General features: G+C 43.9%; 2 protein-coding genes across 4 annotated transcripts in view; both read right to left on the reverse strand.

Moving 5' to 3' along the window:
• Positions 1-19,868, reverse strand: part of EIPR1 (EARP complex and GARP complex interacting protein 1) — a 181,762-nt gene that overhangs the window by 62,141 nt on the left and 99,753 nt on the right. For all 3 annotated transcript variants that reach the window (XM_050950900.1, XM_050950897.1, XM_050950899.1), the window contains one exon: positions 9,083-9,239. In XM_050950900.1, coding sequence (XP_050806857.1) covers positions 9,083-9,239 — 157 coding nt within the window. The remainder of the gene's footprint in view (positions 1-9,082; positions 9,240-19,868) is intronic.
• LOC127049684 (zinc finger and SCAN domain-containing protein 29-like) lies at positions 13,568-15,651 on the reverse strand. Its single transcript, XM_050950871.1, has 2 exons — positions 14,804-15,651; positions 13,568-14,139 (listed from the first exon to the last, which is right to left on the reverse strand). The coding sequence occupies exons 1-2, from the start codon at positions 15,552-15,554 to the stop codon at positions 13,619-13,621; spliced, it is 1,272 nt and encodes a 423-aa protein (XP_050806828.1). The 5' UTR covers positions 15,555-15,651; the 3' UTR covers positions 13,568-13,618.

Consider the following 19,868-nt stretch of genomic DNA (forward strand, 5'->3'; position numbering starts at 1 on the left):
GAGTAGCACAAAAGAAAACACAATGCCAAGAACAGAAAAGAGACAATGAAGACCAGAGAGAGGGGGAAAGGAAGGACGGGAGACTTTCGCTGTAAAGTGAAGTATCAAGTCAAAAGAAAGGGGTCTAGTTACTGAATTATCAACACATGAAGAACCTGCATGCTCTGTGTCTGGCTCCTACTCATAAGTTAAGGATAACACGGCTTAAGCTTGAGAGATCTGGCAAGATCACAACTTGCGATAGTTGGAAGTACAGTAACCATGGATTTCAATCAGTACATCATATGACCTTCTTGCTAAAGAATATCTATTTCCTGTGGAGCTCACAAATGCCTCTTTTATTATTAAAGCCCACACTGTAAAGTTATCTGAGGATTAATAAGAAATCTTCTCTTTGAATAAAATGCTGGTTTAATTTTCAGTCATTAAGAGCAACTTCCTTCATTGACAAATGGCTTTTCCTGCACCGGACACCCGCATTTGTGCTGTCCCCCGTTCTAGTTATTAGCATAATTTGTTGCAATTGACTTAAATCCCATTTCCCCATGAGCTTCATTGGTTGGTATATTCTGGGAAGGCATAAAATGCTTGTCTTTTTCAATCAAATTTCTGTGTATGAATTAAAGTTTTGGTGGCTCTGATCCCTCCTAATTAGAAAGATGTGGGAAGTCATAGAGAGAAACACGAGGTATCCATGCTGAAAAGAACTAGCTCCGCCACTGTTTACTCATGCATGGGGTTAATCCTGCCATCACCAATTTGACAGACACATGGCTGTCCCAAAGGAACTGATATTGGGGAAAAAAATAAATATTGTGGATACTTCATTTCCATTAAGTCTGTCACTAATAGTTTGCTGACTTGCCTACCAACTTCAAGTGTAAGCAGGAGGAGCAGCCCCGACAAAAGTAGAAGATTTTCTGTTTTTCCTCATTTAAAAGGGATTTCCCACATCATAAGCAATGTGAAGATAGGCCTTTTAAAGAGAAAGAATAATTTTTAATTAAAACACACCGAAGACAGATTTGTTTAGGGAAGAAAACATTTATTTTCTATTTAATGTCTCAGTGCCTTTATAAGAACAAAATTAGATAAGTCTTTTGCTAGAAATGTTTCTTTCACTCCATAAAGAAATATTAATTTTTTTCCCCTACTTGACAAAAGGCTTTTGGTACTGGTATAGTCGTTAAATTTATAGTACTATCTATATTCTTACAGTTTACTTCACATTTTTCAGATTGCTAACCAAATGCATGCTTAGGAGAAAATTACAATGGATTATACAGAGTGATAAATATCCTATCTATCTTCGCACACAGCAGGTCTGTTCTCCGCACATACTTATAGTGATCTCTGTTCACTTTTTTGACAGAGCTAAGTTTTTATTGCACTGCATACCTATTAGCACTACAGAGTTAACACTATTCTATTCTAGCACAGGAATGCTTGGGAATTGTTATCAGTGTTCTAATACTGGAATATTAATTATTTATGATACATAAGCCAGAAAAAACTCACCTTGCTAACAGATCACAGGCATACTATGTAGAACTTAAAAATGGAGAAGATTTGAAATTAAGAGAGAGCATTAGTCCACAATGTCCATGCCAAGTTACTTCAGCCTGGTATTCTTTTTGTTGTTCTTTCCCTGTCATCTGCCCCTCTTTCACTCCTCCCTCCCCGGGTTTCACATTTCTTCACCAACTTAAAACCAACAAGATATTTTGCTCAGTTTTCTAAAACACTTACTCTTGCAAAATAAACAGAGTAAGTAAGTTGTTGGATCCAAAACTCATTGCCTATTTCAAGAAAATTTACTCAAGCCTTTCCGTAAGATAAACTACGTTATAATAGTTAAAGAAGCAACACGAAAAAAGAAAGAGCTAACATTACTAACACTATGCCCTGGCAACTTAGGCTATATCTACACTAGCACTTTTGTTGGTCAGAGGTGTGAAAAAACACCTGACCAACAGAAATTACACCCACAGAAGTGCTGGTGTGGACAGCGCTATGTTGGCAGGAGACATTCTCCCATCATTCATTGGGGGTGGTTATATTATGCTCATGGGACAGCTCTTTCCTGTCAGCATAAAGCGACTACATGGGAGACTTTACAGCAGCACAGCTGTATCGGTACAGCTGTGCTGTTGTAAGGTATCTACTGTAGACGAAGTCTAAGTCTCGCTTAGGAGTCTCTTTTTACTATTGGTTATATAACAAAGTGCTTGGTGATAAACTACCTTAATGGGTGATTTATAAGCCCTTTTACAAAGTAGTATGGATTTAGCCATATGACATCCCCTAGTGCAAGGAACAACACCTCACTACTCATCTTTTCCAGATCATGAAAAGCATTTATTTACAGTTGCTTTTTCTCTCTTCCCTGCCCCAGCTTTCATAAATCCAGAACATACTAATTCTAAAAGTTTTTCCCACTAAATATTCAAGAGACCCAAAAACAGCTGGCATTTTTTAAACTGCTACTTCCCTCTAGTTACTTTTATATCTGCTAATACTTATAGTTCCAACATTTGAGTTAATTGCCTGGGAACTAATCAAAGAAGTAACTCCTCCCCTTATCCATCTCCAATCAAGGATAGCTTTAAATGCCATTCTGACAATATCATTGTTTTTCAGATGTTTTCAGTAGCTGTCTTCTGCCTCTTGGATCAAATTCAAACTTTTCAGTACTCACCTTTAAGGTCTTGCACCGCTCAGCTTCCACTTCTCCCTTGCTACTTCATGTACCTAATTGGCACATTTAACTATCTTTCCCTTACTTCCCTCATCCTCATTTCATCATGCATTTTTCCAGGTGGACTCACTCCTACATCTATAATTCCCTTTCCGATCCAGTTGTCCCCCCTTTCCTGAAGACCTATCTAGTCTCAATGCCAGCTAAGCAGAAACAAGTTTTAGGAAACCCTCACAACGCATATATTACTAACCAAAGTAATCACAGAGTCCTATTGTTGTTTGTCTCCCCTTTCCCTTCGCATCTCCTGCTCCCACAGCAGGTCGTCCAACTTCTCTTGACATGCAATATCTTAACTCCAATTGTAAATTCCTAGGGATATTATCATCTATTTCTCTAAAATGCCACAAACAATATTGCTACATAAACAAACAACAATTAAATACAGGACCTCTTCTTGCAAACCCTTAATCTTGCAAGTTATCTCACTGAAATCTGTGAAACAATTTACAGGCTCAAAAGAGAAGTTGAGAAAACTCTTTAAAAGTGAACTCAACTTTCAAAGTCAAGAGGTGGCAAATATAATTTTATCAGCAATTTCCTGAGATGAAAATGTCTTAGTTTCTGAGCAGACTGCGTTATTTCTTTAGAGTAGAAGCCCTCCCTCTGTTACTAACTCTTGGTATGCATAACAGTAACTATATTCTAATTTCTATAAGCACAACAGACTAAGTTGTCAGACTTCTTCTTAAGTGCTTGATACATAAGAAGTACAACCTGAAAAGGGGAAACTTCTTATAAAACTGTAGAAGTTATAGGTGAAAAAGACCTAGGTTGTTTGTGCCTCAAGCTAGCAAAGTACTTTACAGGACTACACAAGTTTATATTAAAACACATGCTTAAATGTTTTTTTTGAAGTAGGGTTCATATCCATCTCCCTGCTAATTCAAATGTCTGCTATATCCAGAGAAAGAATTTTGCTAACTCCAAGATACATTGAAGCTTAGCAGCAGTACAGATTTGTGTAAACTGCAGATGAATAGCAGTTGGTGGTATCCAAATACTGACAATACGCATGGCAAGAAGAGCTCCAAATGTCTTTGTCCGCAGATGTCATGGTTAGTTTTGTCAGGATATGACTAGAAAAACATTCCAGAAGTCTTTGAGCAGAGGACACATGAAGCACAGAAACAGATAAGGAAAACTTAGAATATTTGTCATCACACATTAGGCATTCTTTTTTGATCTTGGCTCAGAAGAAAATACACACTACAGTGTGTGTATTATATGATGTGTGTATGTATGTGTTTGTCCCAAAAATGAATTCTGCATTTCTTTACATCTTCTTTACCTCATTTCACTTTTGAAAATCTATGTGCCCGTGTCCTTGTCACTTCTTGTTAAAACAAAGTCATTAAAAGAAAGAATGGTAAGTCAAATAAAATTAATACCTACCATCCTGGCAGTGAAAATAATTCCCTTCTCCCCTTGCACTCCCACGTACTTCTAGTACACATCATATTAGAAACAGAAAATACTATCAGAGACAATATTCTAACTATATGGCAATAGGAAATGAACATAGGAAAATTAGCTGTAGAGAAAAGAAGCTGTGATGCAGGATACAGTCGGAACAGTGAAAGGAGACAGCATAGGTAAGAAAAGGACCGTGTGAAAAACATGGGAGTTTGGTAATAGACAAGTAATGTTACGAGCACATTTTAAAATTTAAATTTTTCTCTCTCCTTTTCTTTTCCTTATAAAATGCAGATAAAGAGATTTGATAATTGCAATCTTCTTTCTAATCTTCATTCCAACCATTCATTTCAAAACTTGACTTAAAAAAAACTTTTAAAATCTGCTATCACCTCAAGTGTGCAATTTCAAGAGCTGTCATGATTCAGTTAATGACTCTCTTTTCCTGATCCTCCTCCCGCAAAGTAACTTGGATGGAGTGCCAGACTGCTCAGAGAGGGTGTAATCACATTGCCTCTGATAGCTAGACTACAAAGCATATAAGCCCTTTAGTTAGAACAGTAGGAGATTGTGTTTTTGAATGAAACATTGACCAGGTAGTTACAGCCAGCAATCTGAATGACTAACATGACATTTATGTAGCCAAAGAATCAGCCTCCTTAATGTAAGTAACCCATTTGACTATGAAGTTTCCTGTGCATTTTCATGATGATTTTTAAATATTTTGTTTTTCTTCAAATGAAGGAAGAATGTTCTTGTCATTAAAGGTAAATTCTAATCCCAGTTCTTCCACGACTATTTGGGGTGATTTTGGGCAAGTCTCTTAATTTTACAAAATACTGTACCTAAAACACAAATATTGAATTAAACAACAAAACAGATTTTTAAACATCTAAGTAGACACTTGTCAACATATTGCTCTCTGCTTGGCAGTTAACCTACATGTGGATGAAAATAATAAACCCACAGCTTTACTGCACACTACTGCCTTGTGTTTCAGAATAAAATCTTAAAAGTAATATTTTGAATGATGCAAAGTGCAGAGTCCCCTATACACCAGATCTTTGTGTATACTTGTGTAGGCACTGAAGGCCAAAGTGTTTCAGTGGAGATCTCAGGACAGGATGCTACTCTATCTTGGCCCAATTCTGGTTGGTCTCTGGTCAAACTAGAGACGTGTTCAATTAATAAAGGTAATTTAACATTGTAAAATTATTTAGGATACCTTTGAGTAGTCTCTTACAAGGAAGGAGGTCTTTAAATACAGGACTATTTATTAGTTTTAATCCTTACTAAACGAATTATAAGTGATTCTGAACTTAAAGTACCTACACAAATTACCAAAGCCACACCCAAACCGCGATGGCACCCACACCAGCTGGCCCTCCAGACCTTGCCTTCAGGCCCTTCTCCCGCAACCTCAGTTGGCTGAACACCACCCAGCCAATATGCCTCTGAAACACACCCAGGAAACAATCAATATGCACTCATGCTTCACACCACCCATATCTTTGCCCTGATGTCCCGCCCCGATGCCAAATGGCAGGACCTGCTGCCACCTAAGGAGGGCCTGGCTGTACTTCACTCTGGTCCTACAACCCTCCTGGGATACTAGCTGGTGGCACCTTCATGGAATCATGAGCACAGACGTGTACCTGGCATGGTTCAAGAACTCCGCTGACATCTGTCCTTTCTGTGGGCAGAGGGAGACCTTGGCATACTTCTATGTAAAGTGTGTCAGATTACAGACTCTCTTCTAGCTTCTCTAGAACCTCTTACGGAGATTCTGGCTGCACTATCTTCCACACCTCCTTATCCCAGTACACTCCATCCATGGGCCCACAAAGTCAAGAGACCTCATAATCAACCTCCTCCTAGTGCTGGCCAAATCAGCCATCCATCACAGTAGGAGAAGGAAGCTGAACGGCGCGGGGGTGCTCTGTGACTGTGTGGCCTAATTCTGGTCCCTTATCTGCTCAAATCTCTGGGCAGAGTTCCTCTGAAGAGCATCCACTATCTCCTTAGATTCCTTTGAGGAGCAGTGGGAACTGTCTGGCATTCTCTGCTTGGTGTGTTCCCGTCCCCCAATGATCCCTCATTATTACCCTCTAACGTCACTCCTGATCCTGTTTTTTTAATTTGTTGTCCTCTTGATGCCTGGGTCTGTGGTTACTCAATGTTAATTGTTTTGGGTAGGCCTACGCCTGCCCACCCTCAGTGCTTTAAACAGTATCCACACCAACTCTGAAAGTCTGAATCCAAACTTTGCAGGTTTACTACCCAGGCACTTGCTTTAAAAAATAACTGTACAGACACACAGATTAAGGACAAAACTCTGGAACCAAGGCACTCTCTAGTGAACAAACCCTAGCGAGCACCTAATCACTCAAGTAGTCTCACTGGGTTTCCAATGAGAGGCCTCCACAATATGGCCTGAAGAAAAATAAACTAAACAAACCAAAAATAATAGGTTGGGTTTATAAACAACAAATCATGCAAAATTGATAGATATATAAAAATAATTAGTCAAGCAATTTTTATAGGGCCTCACAAAATGTTAACTTGAAGTTTAAATTATATTTGTCTTAGATATGCCTGTTACATGGCTTGAAAGCTAGATAAAGGACTGCAAACAAAAGGTTAACACAGTCCCCAAGACAGCAGCAGAGCTTCAGAGAGTTAGTGGGGTTTGGGAAGGGGATAGAGGTGAGACTGACCCACTTTGGGTCCTCTAACTGAGTGGAGGAAGCCAACAGTAGGTGAGATCTGCTGATGGCAATTCTCCAGCTTTACCTTTCACTTCTGTGCAGCACAGGAGCTTTTTAAACTCATCTTACAGAAAAGTCTAAAAGGAAGGGGAGAATTTGAGGAAATAGGGTTGAATCAAAGTGCTATTTCCTTTGATGCAATTTCAATAGACTCCCACAAGAAAGTCACAGAACAACAACTGACACAGCATAAGTGTGTAATGTTGCACTGTCTAGTTCAATGTATGTAAATATGATACAACATCTCTCAATTCCCATGTCTCATCCTCTCCTTCCTCATTCACCCTTTTTTGGGTGGTATCTTCAAAGTTTCTTGGTGGTGGTAGTGCAAGGGGCCTGTACACTCTAAGATCATGGTCTTTCGTTCAATGCTCTGTCTGATACGCACACACAAACAATATTAGCCATTGCAGAGAGTCCTCCTGCAATTAGTACTCTGCTTGCTGGTGTAGGAGTGGAAATGGCCCAGAAGTCATAGCAGATGCCAAACCATGCTGTTATGTCCTATGGGTTGAGTGTCAACATTCTGTTGCCTTGCACAGAAACATGTTACACCTCTACCCCAATATAACACGACCTGATATAACACGGGTTCGTAAACAACGTGGTAAAGCTCTGACACACTGCTCTGAGCAGTGTGTTAAGGGTGCTGGGCCGGGCTGGGGCCGAGGGGTTGGATAAGGGACAGAGGGTCTCAAGGGCGGTCAGGGGCTCCCCCTCAGTGTCTAGGAGACAGGAGCTATGGGGGGAGAATTTTGGGGGCCCCGCAATCCCAGAGTGGCCCAGGGGATTAGCGGGGGGCTAGGAGCAGCCCGCTCCACATCCCTCGCCCTGGCCCCAGCTGAGTCGCTCGGGGGAGGGGGCTTGAGGCAAGCACTCACTGGCAGAAGTGGAGCAGCCCGGCCCCAGCCCGCTCCACTCCATCAGCTCCCAGCCACAGTGCTCCGCTTCCAGCCACAAGTGAGTGCGGGACCTTTCCCCAACTCCACCCTCCCCCCAGTGACATGGCTGGGGCTGGGGAAAGGAAAGCGGAGCGGGCTGGGCCGCATCACTCCACTTCCCGCCGCTGGTGAGTGCGGAGGGCATCCTTTCCCCAACCTCCCCATGCTCACCAGCAGTGGGAAGCGGAGCTGCCTGGCCCTAGCCCGCTCTACTCAGCCAGCTCCCAGCTGCAGCACTCTGCTTCCCATTACCGGTGAGTACGGGAGGCGTCCTTTTCCTAACCTCCCTGCACTCACCGGCGGTGAAAAGTGAAGTGCCACGGCTGGAAGGTTGCGGAGTGGAGCAGGCTGGGGCCATGTTGCTTCGTTTCCCGTCACTGCTCCGTGAGTGCCTGTCAGGGGGCAGGGGCTGTGGAGAGGGGTCAAAGCAGTCAGAGGACAGAGAGCAGGGAGGTTGGGTAAGGAGTGGGGTCCTAGGGGTGATTAGGGACAGGGGTCCCTGGAAGGGGCGGTCAGGGAGCAATGAACGGGGGGAGGGGGCAAAGCAAGTTCCATATAACGTGGTCTCACCTATAATGCAGTGAGATTTTTTGTCTCCGAAGGACTGCGTTATATCGGGGTAGAGGTGTATACAGATACTCACACCTAGGTGCTCATGAATATACGGTGAGCAAATTTCACTCTCTCAATCAAATAATGAAAAAGGACCTCTATGATAACACACTGCAATATTCCAGACCTCATTATATATTTTTAGCTGACAGAAAAGAAAATAGAGGAACTATGTAACATAATCAAATCTTCCCCCAATAAACAATAAATTACTTATATTTATACCAAACAGAGCAAAAGCAGCCAGAAAAACAAAGATAAAAATGCAATATCAAAATTATATTCTCGACAAAGCCTAAAATGTTAAGTAGAGCACCTGTTTGTGTGCAACAAAGGTTTTGTATGAAAGTGGGGGAAGGCACAACAAAACAGTACACAGGCTTTTTACAGGATGTGTTTTTTGCAAGGACTATAATACATGTTTTTAATCTATGAAACATCTGGGACCAAAAAATCAATTTGTACCATTTTTTAAGATAGAATAGTTTTAAAGTTTGTAAACCAGTTTCTACAATATAAATCTGCACAAAACTAACAGCACAGGGCTTTAGGCTTTTTCTGGGAATATAAAATATGCAGAATCCTACCAGGCCATATTGCCATGGGCTGTGTTGTCAAGGTGACAGAGTAGCTCCAGGGTTTGAGTGTTGCTTGATGAATCATCAGGGGATTCATGACTGCCTGATTCCAATTCCTTCGGCATCCTCCAAACAGCCGCACATGTCATGACTTTACTGTCTGAAGCTAAGCAACAGAGGATAACGTCAACAGATCATTGTACAGGAGACATACTGTATACATACATCCACATCTATGCAAATCTTTAAGGAATGCACATCTGCTGTTTAAAATATTTAAAATATTATATTAAGCTGAATTCAAAGAACATACAACACAGATAAAGCTGCAGACCTCAAGTCAACAATCAGTTCACCGCAGAACTCATAATTAGCATACATTTAACCCACTTTTCCATGTTTTAAAGCCAAAATTCAGTTCTGATGAAAACAAATTTTCCAAGCCCCATTCCCCATATGTTCCTTTCAATTAATGTTAGAAATGAAAATGACCCCTTCTTAAGTGTATAGTTTGCACCTTAACAGTAATAATTTAGCCACAATTTTAAAATGTCTTCACGTGGATTTGCTGGGTTATCCCCAGTTTGCATGTATGGCACTAAGTCACATCCTTTGCTGTGAAAGACTGTTTAGCAAAAAGACTTCTCCTCTAAACATATTCGCATTCAAATTCCTTCCTTTAATTCCAGCTGTAAAAACACAGTTTCCAAAAAAGACAAATACAGGATTTATTTTTATTTTTATTTTTTTTTTAAAAAGCAGCAACAGCTCTTTAAACCCCTTTATGCTTAAATTTGCCTTTTAAAAAAATGATGATGTAGCAAAATATATGTGTAGCTCTGAAAGCAGTCTATCAGCACTATAGGGAAAAGAATGTTGTGCAACCCATCTTCATTACCCTGCACCATGTGTAGCAATTTGCATTAGTGCAAAGTGGGTGTAAGCATTACTAAATCAGAATGGCAATAATTCGCAACCACTCTACACTGGTGCAAATTGCTATGCAACAGAGATGTGGTTCAAAGTCAACAAGGGAATAGCACAGGGATGGGCAAACCTTTTGGCCCGAAGGCCACATCTGGGAATAGAAATTGTATGGCGGGCCATGAAGGCTCACAAAATTGGGGTTGGGGTGTGGAAGGGGATGAGTGCTCTGGTTGGGTTTGTTGGCTCCAGGGTGGGGCCAGAAATGAGGAGTTCAGGGTGCAGGAGGGGGCTGCGGGCTGGGGCGGAGGGGTTCGGAGGGTGGGAAGGGGATCAGGATTGGGGCAGGGGGATGGGGCTCCAGAGGGGGCCAGGGATGCAGGTTCCGGGCTGCACTTAATTCAAGCAGCTCCTGGAACCATGGCCAGGTGGCTCTGCACGCTGCCCCGTCTGCAGGTGCTGCCTCTAAAGCAACCTTTGGCCACAATTTCTGGACAATGGGAGCTGCGGGGGCAGCACTTGGGGTGGGGGCAGTGTGCAGGAGTCAGAGCGGGGCCACACTGCTGTTTCTGAGAGCGGGCCCAGACCCTGCTCCCCAGCTGGGGCACCTGAGTGGGGTAAGTCTCAGATCCCGCTCCCCAGCGGAAGCTTGAGGGACGGATGAAAACGGCTGGCAGGCCAGATCCGGCTCGCGGGTTGTAGTTTGCCCACCCCTGGAACAGCAGGTCAGTACAAGATACTGCTGCACACAAAAATCCTACTATTTATGGCAATAGTAAGGAGACCACTAATAGTAGGGGACTGGGTTGGGGGGTAGTTTGGGGAAGATTGAATCTCTATTAAAATGGTCTATGTGAAAATCCAATAAGTAAGTTATGGTTACTTTTTAAAAAAACATTTCCTTTGAAGAGTCGCTTTGTATTAGGAACTGAGAGACTAGGGACTTCTTTCCGAGTACGTGTGACTGATTTTAGTCTGGAGCTATGAACTGAGGTGATTCTGCTGACTTTGAGAATTAAGGGAAAGGAAACAAGAGCAACTGTACTACAAAACAGTATCTTGGACTACGATGTCAGCAACATGGATACAGAAACCAAACAAGTACCCATTACAAAGCAGTTTGAAGCAAATATATAAATAAGGCGTACAAATTACTCTCCCAGGGACAAAAGAGGGTGAGCATTTAACCCAAAATAATTAATGAGAAGTAAGAAATCTTAGTTATCTGTGAGATACATGAAAAGTAACTACACAAAAAGTGGATGAAATTAGGAAAGACCAGTGGAAGACGATGATAATCACTTCAAAGGAGGATGGCTAAAGGGGAGACTTAATTTACTGTGCAGACTTCAGAGCTTGTTATCTAGCAAACGTATACACTCGGGTTGTGCCAAGAACAGAGTCTACATGGTCGAAGAGGCGATTTGGAATCACGACAGTGTTGGACAATCCCCTTTCGTCTGTTGCTATGCAAAGAGATCTGTTCTAACTGTAGTGCATGCTGAGTGATTGATCAATATTTAAAACTCACCTAATAGTATACCAAATTCCCCACTTCAATTCAATGTAGGTACTGAACAAAAAAGAAAAAGCAACTCAATATTGCTATTTTTCTTACCAAATGGTAAAGCAGTGCAACTAACACACTAAGCAGCTCCACTATACAAATAAAAATAAAAATAAAAAACTACCCACTTAAGCTAAATGTACAGTAAGTTCCGTGAAGACATCATTTCTTGAGAATGTTATGTTTGTGTACTCAGTAACACCTATGAGAAAGCATATTGTTTAAAAAAAAAAAAAAAGGCAAGCACCTGGAGGCTGTCTCACTACCACTGAGATGCACAGAGAACCATGAAAGATGTAAAAAGCTCAGAAGAGGCCATGGCACATAGACCTTCCAGAGTCTTAACTAGGGGTATGGCTACACTTACATTTGTACAGCGCTGGGAGTTACAGCTGTCTTCGTACAGCTGTGTAGGGAAAGCGCTGCAGTGTGGCCACATTTGCAGCATTTGCAGTGCTGTTGGGAGTGGTGCATTGTGGGCAGCTATCCCACAGAGCACCTCGTCCCATTTTGGCGCTGTGGGTTGTGGGAAGAGACGGAAGGGTGTGGGTCATTCCGCTTCCTGTCCAAACGCCCCGTGGTGCATCGCTACACATCCCAGCAGTTTGGCGCCATTGTGAGTCTCCAGCGCGATTTCTGTTAGAAATGGAGCCTGAGCTGCTAAGGACTTTGCTGATGAATGTTGCCAGCACATCACGTTTGGCAGTTGAGCTATTCCCTCAGCTCCAAAGTGACAGTGAGGAGTCCGACGATGCTATCCATTCGCCTGACGCGCATGACACTAAATTGCTTGTGGCAGTAATGGATGTGCTCAGCACCGCAGAACACCGCCTTTGGGCTCGGGAAACGAGCACTGAGTGGTGGGATCACATTGTCCTGCAAGTCTGGGATGATGAGCAGTGGCTGCAGAACTTTCAGATGAGAAAAGCCACTTTCATGGGACTGTGTGAGGAGCTCGCCCCCACCCTGCGGCGCAAGAACACGAGATTGAGAGCTATTCTGTCAGTGGAGAAGTGGGTGGCTATTGCAATCTGGAAGATGGCAACTCTAGACAGCTACCGATCGGTCGCGAACCAGTTTGGAGTGGGAAAGTGGACCGTTGGAATAGTGTTGATGCAAGTTTGCAGGGCCATTAATCGCATCCTGCTAAGAAGAACCGTGACTCTGGGGAACGTGCAGGACATTGTGAATGGCTTTGCACAAATGGGTTTCCCTAACTGTGGAGGGGCGATAGATGGGATGCATATTCCTATTCTGGCACCACTCCGAGTACATTAATCAGAAGGGGTATTTCTCTGTGGTTCTCCAAGTGCTTGTGGATCACAGTGGGCGTTTCACTGACATTTACACAGGATGGCCTGGAAAGGTGCATGATGCACGCATCTTTCGGAACAGTGCCCTGTTCAGGAAGCTGCAGGCAGAGACTTTTTTCCCAGACCGCAAGATCACAGTAGGGGACGTCGAAATGCCCATTGTGATCCTTGGAGCTCCCGCTTACCCGTTAATGCCTTGGCTCATGAAACCGTATACAGGGAAGCTAGACAGGAGCAAGGACCGGTTCAACTACAGGCTGAGCCGGTGCAGAATGACTGTGGGGTGTGCTTTCAGCCGTTTAAAGGGATGCTGGAGGTGTCTTTATGGGAAGCTAGACTTGGGGGAAAGCAGTATCCCGTTATATCCCCGTGCTGTACCCTCCATAATATTTGTGAAGGGAAGGGTGAAACATTCAGTGAGGAATGGACCTCCGAGGTTCAACGCTTTGAGGCTGAATTTGCACAGCCAGAGAGCAAGGCTACTAGAGAGGCCCAGCACAGGGCTTCAAGGATTAGGGATGCCTTAAGGGAGCAATTTGATGCTGAAAGCCAACAGTAATGTTTGGTGCCTTGCACGGGAGTGAAGTGCAGTGGTTACAATGATTTGCAGTGCCTGTTTTTGCCTTGGGGTACAGTATTTTTCACTTTCTGCAATAATAAAAAATGTCTTAAAAGCCAAGAAATCATTTATTCAAAATACAGTACATAAAAGGGCAGAGGGTAGGGTGCTGAACTGTACATTCAGAGGTTTGAATATGTCCTGCCTGGATTGCTGTGCAATGCCTGCTGCACTTCAGGATTAACATGCTGCATGGCGATGGGGGTTGAGTGCATAGGGTAAGGGTCGTAGTTCTCAGGGCTGGTAGGTGAACGTACAGGTGTTGGTGGCAGCTGGTGGTGGTAAGAACCAGGATGCTGGAGAAGGGGGTTTTGAGCAAACACTGGGGAACAAGGGAGAGAGCTGTGGGGGGTGTTAGAACAGTAGTTATCTGCCTGCATGGCTACGAGTGACTGCATACACTCCGTTTGGTGCGCCAGGAGGCTTATCAGCTTGTGCTTTTCTTGGTAGCCAATTCCCTTTCTCCTGCTTTGTGTTTCCCTCCACTGATGCATTTTCTCTCTCCAGTCCTGCAGCCTCTGATTCTCTCTGGCATACTGATTCATAACTGCTTTCACCAAATCTTCTTTGCTTTTCCTTGGTTTCCGCCTCAAGTTCTGTAGTCTTTCAGCAGGCTGTGATAGGGCCGGAGGATTCAAAGACACTTAAAAAAAACAGAAATAGAAACATTTAATACAGAGACTGCATTGTTTATAATCACAGTGAAGGAGTTTGTAGACTATTTGTAGCATCATTTACACATAGCAAACCTAGCAAAGAGAGGCCACAGCAGCGAAGACATGGTGAGTAATGGGGTGAGTGTTTCTGCCGCGACTCACCTGGGAAGGGGAGCTTGAGTCAGGGCTCACTGGGGTTTCTGTGCACTAGGGAAAGCAGAGAGCAGCTGGGGGGGACCTGCACTGAACACTCATCCCTACATTTTCAACAGGATTTTCTACTACCAGATATATCGCTGCTGCGGGTTACCTGGGAAGAGCGGGAGGGTCTTCTACAGCAATGTGGATTCCGCCCTGGTCCCTATGCAGCTTGCCTGTGTGCAGCAATGGTCCCCCCACCCCTCACGGCACAGTGGCGCAGACGCATTAGCCTGACTGGGACAAGGACCACGGTGGCTCTCCCTATAAACTTGCTCAAGTGCATTGCCCACGCTCTGGCTGAAACTTTTGAAGAGATTAGCGAGGCCGATTACCGAGACGTGATAGACCAAGTCAATGGGTTATTCCACACCTAGGCATGCATGCATGCAGCCATAACCCCTCCCCCCCCTGCAAAAAAATATTTCCATCCTTAAAATAAAAGCTGCTTACCAGGAACCCGCTCCTCTGCTTCTTCTTCACCAACAAGTTCCAGCTGCTGCGACTGGCTAGCTTCCTCCTGGCTTGAGAAGAGCTCCTGGCTGCATGCCTCCTGGGACTCTGGGGTGTCTCCCTCCACCCCAGTAGCCTCACTCTCGGTTTCCTCTACACCCTCTCCCTCTTCTCCCTGCTCTGAACTCTCCATCGTGGTCCTCGGATTGGCAGTGGGGTCACACCCAAGTATCGCATCCAGCTCCTTGTAAAAACGGCAGGTCGTGGGAGCAGCTCCTGAGCTGCGGTTTCCCTCACGGGCTTTGCAATAGGCACTCTGCAGCTCCTTTACTTTAACCCTGCACTGCAACGCGTCCTGTTCATGGCCCCTTTGCAGCATGGACTTTGATATCTGGCCATAGGTATCATAATTTCTACGGCTGGAGCGCAGCTGTGACTGCACAGCTTCCTCACCCCAAACACTGATGAGGTCCTGCAGCTCACCAGTGCTCCATACTGGGGCTCGTTTGGGGCGTGGAGGCATGGTCAGTGATTGACTGATTGATTGATTGCACTCCACATCTGGCTGAGCAAACAGGAAGGGGATTTTTAAAATTCCCGGGGCATTTAAAGGGCGGGTCACCTGAGCCCAGGGCAGTGGAGTGGAAAACAATGAGCAGAGTGGCTGAAAAGGTATGCTGGGATACCTCATAATACCCTGGAGGCCAATAACAGCGCTTTTGGTGGCCACACTTGATGAGCAGCGCTGCATCACCAGCGCTGGAATCACTACACCCCAAGCAGACCAGGTGTACAGGCAGAACTGCAGCCAGGGAGTTGCAGCGTTGGCTGTGCCTTGCAAGTGTGGACACAGAGTAAGTTGCAGCGCTGTAACTTCATCACCAGCGCTGCAACTCTCCGGTGTAGCCAAGCCCTAGGGTTAAGATCCATAGCACCTGTGGGGAGAAAATGGCAAGTGATTTTCAGCTAGATTCTTTTGGGAGGAATTTGGGAGAGTGGCGAGTTTGGTATAGTCTTTGGTAGAAGTGGTGGTGGTTTGTTTTTGTGGCAAACTAGCTATGACTAAGTTTGTCTAAAAGTAAAGATCATGATAAACTCCTCCTGCCCCCCCTGCCCCACCCCTCAATCAAAGGATGAGGCAGACCAGCACATTACCACTTTTTGCTTTAAAAAATTTAAACCCTCTAACATCACTTCATTTCTTTGTCTAGGTCTACTAGATGATCCACTATTATTATTTAGATTACAGTAGTGTAACCCACACACCTTCTGAGTGTGGTGTTCTATCCCAACTAGTAGCACCAAGACCACCTAGAGAGCCTACAGTTAACAGCCAGTTGGCTTTTAGCTCATGCACTAAGCTCCAGAGGTCCCAGATTCGATCACGCCCGCTGACGACCAGGGTCTGTCGGCGTTACAGTAGCATCCAAGCGTGCTAGGCACTAAATAAACACAGAAAGTCTTGTCTCCACCTGAAGAGCTTATAGTCTAAAAAACAGACATTTTCCTTCAATCATCTCCAGACTGCAATGGCTATAACCAGAAAAGCGTCTACCCTAAATGAGCTGGTTAACTGAGACAGTGCACATATGCAGCTTCACACTATCTATTATTTACTGAAAAACATGGTGGAGAATAACTGCACTCTGATAATTTCCTGTTCCATGAAACCCAAAGTAGAAATGCTGGCTGTGGAACACAGGAGTCCAGCAGAGATTGTGATCCGAATTTGAACCCTCTGAAGTTAACCCATACTCTGAACATGTGAGCAAGACTCATCAGTCAAGCATCTAAGAAAGAGAATTCTCCTTAACACTTCAGTGCACTCCCATTTGGTGCCATATTTCCAGCTGCAGCCAAAACCTTGATGCTTTAGAAGATAGCAAAAAAACAAACCAAAACAAAAACAATACCAAAAAAAAAAAAACAAACAGAATATATCTGGCCAATTGTGCAAAGGGAAAAATTCCTTCAAGAACCCTGCAGATGATCAGTTTATGCCTTGAAGCATAAGATTTTATTATATGATTTTGTTCGATTCATCTCAGCAAAGACAGGATTTTAAGCTCCGCAAAAGGTATCTGGGGTCTTAATTTTAACCTCTGAGTTAAAATTTCTGCAATGTTGAGTCTAAGGCAGCTAGTGTAACTTGTCAGTTGGAGCCCCACTTAAGCTAGTCTCATGAGTTTTGGATTTCATCAAGACAATGCAAAAGCCAGAATCACACAGATGCTTTGAAGAGTAAAGAAAAATAATTATTAACAGCAAAGAAAGGCACCTAAAGACTGGGGGAAGAATTTGAAGCAGGGCAAAGTTATCAAAACCACCTAAGTAATTTTACCCGCGGCCACCAATAAAGAAAACCCACTTAAGTTTCAAGTGTGTGCAGTAACTGGGCAAAGATACTATCTAACATTAGTAACTATAAATGCTGTCAAGACCAAGCTGGAAATGTGCCTCACTATTGTATGCACAGGAGACTCCACTGGGTGGTAAAAGCATAAAGATATATCATACTAGCTCATCTTGCAGACTTAGCTATGCCATTCCTTGGAGCTCAGTATACAGTGTCCCTTCTGAGAGGCTGTTTATTTACTTTGATATGATGTATATCAGATGCCATTTGTTCTCCCAAAGTGCAAGAGAGGCTTATCTTTTTGAAATGTAATTTGACCAGGATAGATTTACTGTATTAATAGCTGTTATTTTGTAGTACTTACTTGAAGCAGCAATTTTTTTAACTATTTGATTTTCATCTTAAACTGTTCTAAGCTTTCTACTTTAGTGCATATCTTTATCATCCAGTGTTAGCATGAAAACTATCAAAAACTTACAAGGGGTCCCTCTAGCTGAGAAGTCATTTGTCCCTGTTCACTATAGGTACAGCTACACAACCTGTTGCAGCGACCCTCACAGCCCATGCTGACAGACTTGGGCTAGTGAGGCTCGAGCTAGCACTCTAAACATGGCTGTGGAGACAGTGCTTTGAAGTTAGTGCTCAGGCTGGATCTCGGGCTCTGGAGCCCGAGTCCAGCAAACCCAAATCTGTGGATTAGAGCTAGTAGGCTCACTGCCACCAGCTGTGTAGACGTACCTAAAGGAGGAAGTAGTTCAGCTATTTAGCCATCTCTGGTTCAAATTTACAGAAACTGAAATGAGAAACTTCTATCCATTATTTATCAAGATTAAAAATGACCTATTGTGAGATTACTCTCTCTTCTCTGCTCTATAATGGAAAAAAGCATCAACTTCACTGTAATGACAGTATTTCCTAAAATTTAATATTTACTAAAAATGGTCTCCCCAATGCTAAGGAGATGGAAAAATCTGAATTTAAAGGATGGCAACTCTTCACTTTGTAAGGCAAATGCTTTTGTATGTACCTAACAGATGCTAAAAGGTCTAAAGCAGAAAGGTGGCTCAGATTTTCATGTGTAAAAAGGTATAACATTGCACACCAGCTTCACTTCATTTGGAAGTGGCTAGGGGATGAAATACAGTATGCATCGAAGAGGGGGAGTTTTCTTGGGACTATACAACTAGCTTGCATAGTAGATGCACAAAATCCCCAAGCATATCATCTTCAAAGACGCAAAGAGTCCTGTGGTACCTTATAGACTAACAGACGTACTGGAGCAAGAGCTTTCGTGGGTGACTACCCACTTCGCTGGATACATCCAATGAAATGGGTATTCACCCACGAAAGCTCATGCTCCAATACATCTGTTAGGCCTGGAAACCGATTTTAGCAGCGTTAAACAGATTTAACGCTGTACCCATCCACACTACGAGGCCATTTATATCAATATAAAGGGCTCTTTAAATCAGTTTCTGTACTCCTCTCCAACGAGAGTAGCAGCACTAAAATCAATATTACCATATCGGATTAGGGTTAGTGTGGCCGCAAATTGACGGTATTGGCCTCCGGGCGGTATCCCACAGTGCCCCACTGTGACCGCTCTGGACAGCAATCTGAACTCGGATGAAGTGGCCAGGTAAACAGGAAAAGCCGCGCGAACTTTTGAATTTCATTTCCTCTTTGCCCAGCATGGAGCTCTGATCAGCATGTGTGGCGATGCAGTCCCAAATCCAAAAAAAGCTCCAGCATGGACCATACAGAAGATACTGGATCTGACCGCTGTATGGGGAGACAAATCTGTTCTATCAGAGCTCCGTTACAGAAGATGAAATGCCAAAGCGTTTGAAAAAAATCTCCAGGCTACACAGTGCTGCGTGACAAGCGTAACAGAAAGCCAAAGAATCAAATGGACGCTCATGGAGGGAGGGAGCGGGTACTGAGGACTCCAGCTATCCCACAGTCCACAGCAGTCTCCAAAAAATATTTACATTCTTGGCTGAGCTCCCAATGCCTGGGTCAAACACATTGTCTGGCGTGGTTCAGGGTATAGCTCGACAATTTACTCTCTCTCCCCCCACGTGAAAGAAAAGGAAAAGAAATCATTTCTTGACTTCTTTCAATGTCACCCTATGTCTACTGAATGCTGCTGGTAGATGCAATGCTGCAGCAGTGAAGAGTAGTATCCGCTCCTCTCCTCTCCCCGGTGGCAGATGGTGCAGTAGGACTGCTAGCCGTCCTTGTCATCAGCCCTTGAGTGCTCCTGGCTGGCCTCAGGTGAGGCTGGCCGGGGGCGCCTGGGAAAAAATAGGAACGATTCCCAGTCATTCCCAGTAGATGGTACAGAACAGCTAGTAACTGTCCTCATCATAGCAACTGGGGGCTGAGTTCCATCAGAACCCTCCCTTTCCTGTGTAAAGAAAAGATTCTGTACTGCCTGGACTATCATAGCAGCGGGATGCTGGGCTCCTCTCCCCCGCACAGCTTAATGTTCTGCCTGGACTGTCATAGCAGCGGGAGGCTGCCTCCCCCTCATTTTATCTCACTAACACGTCACTATTTCTTATTCCTGCATTCTTTATAACTTCATGACACAAATGGGGGGGACACTGCCACGGTAGCCCAGGAAGGTTGGGAGAGGAGGGAAGCAACGGGTGAGGTTGTTGCAGGGTCACTCCCTGTGAATGGCATGCAGCTCATCATTTCTGC

Source organism: Gopherus flavomarginatus, chromosome 4 (assembly GCF_025201925.1).
Source record: "Gopherus flavomarginatus isolate rGopFla2 chromosome 4, rGopFla2.mat.asm, whole genome shotgun sequence".
In the NCBI taxonomy this organism is placed as follows: Eukaryota; Metazoa; Chordata; order Testudines; family Testudinidae; genus Gopherus; species Gopherus flavomarginatus.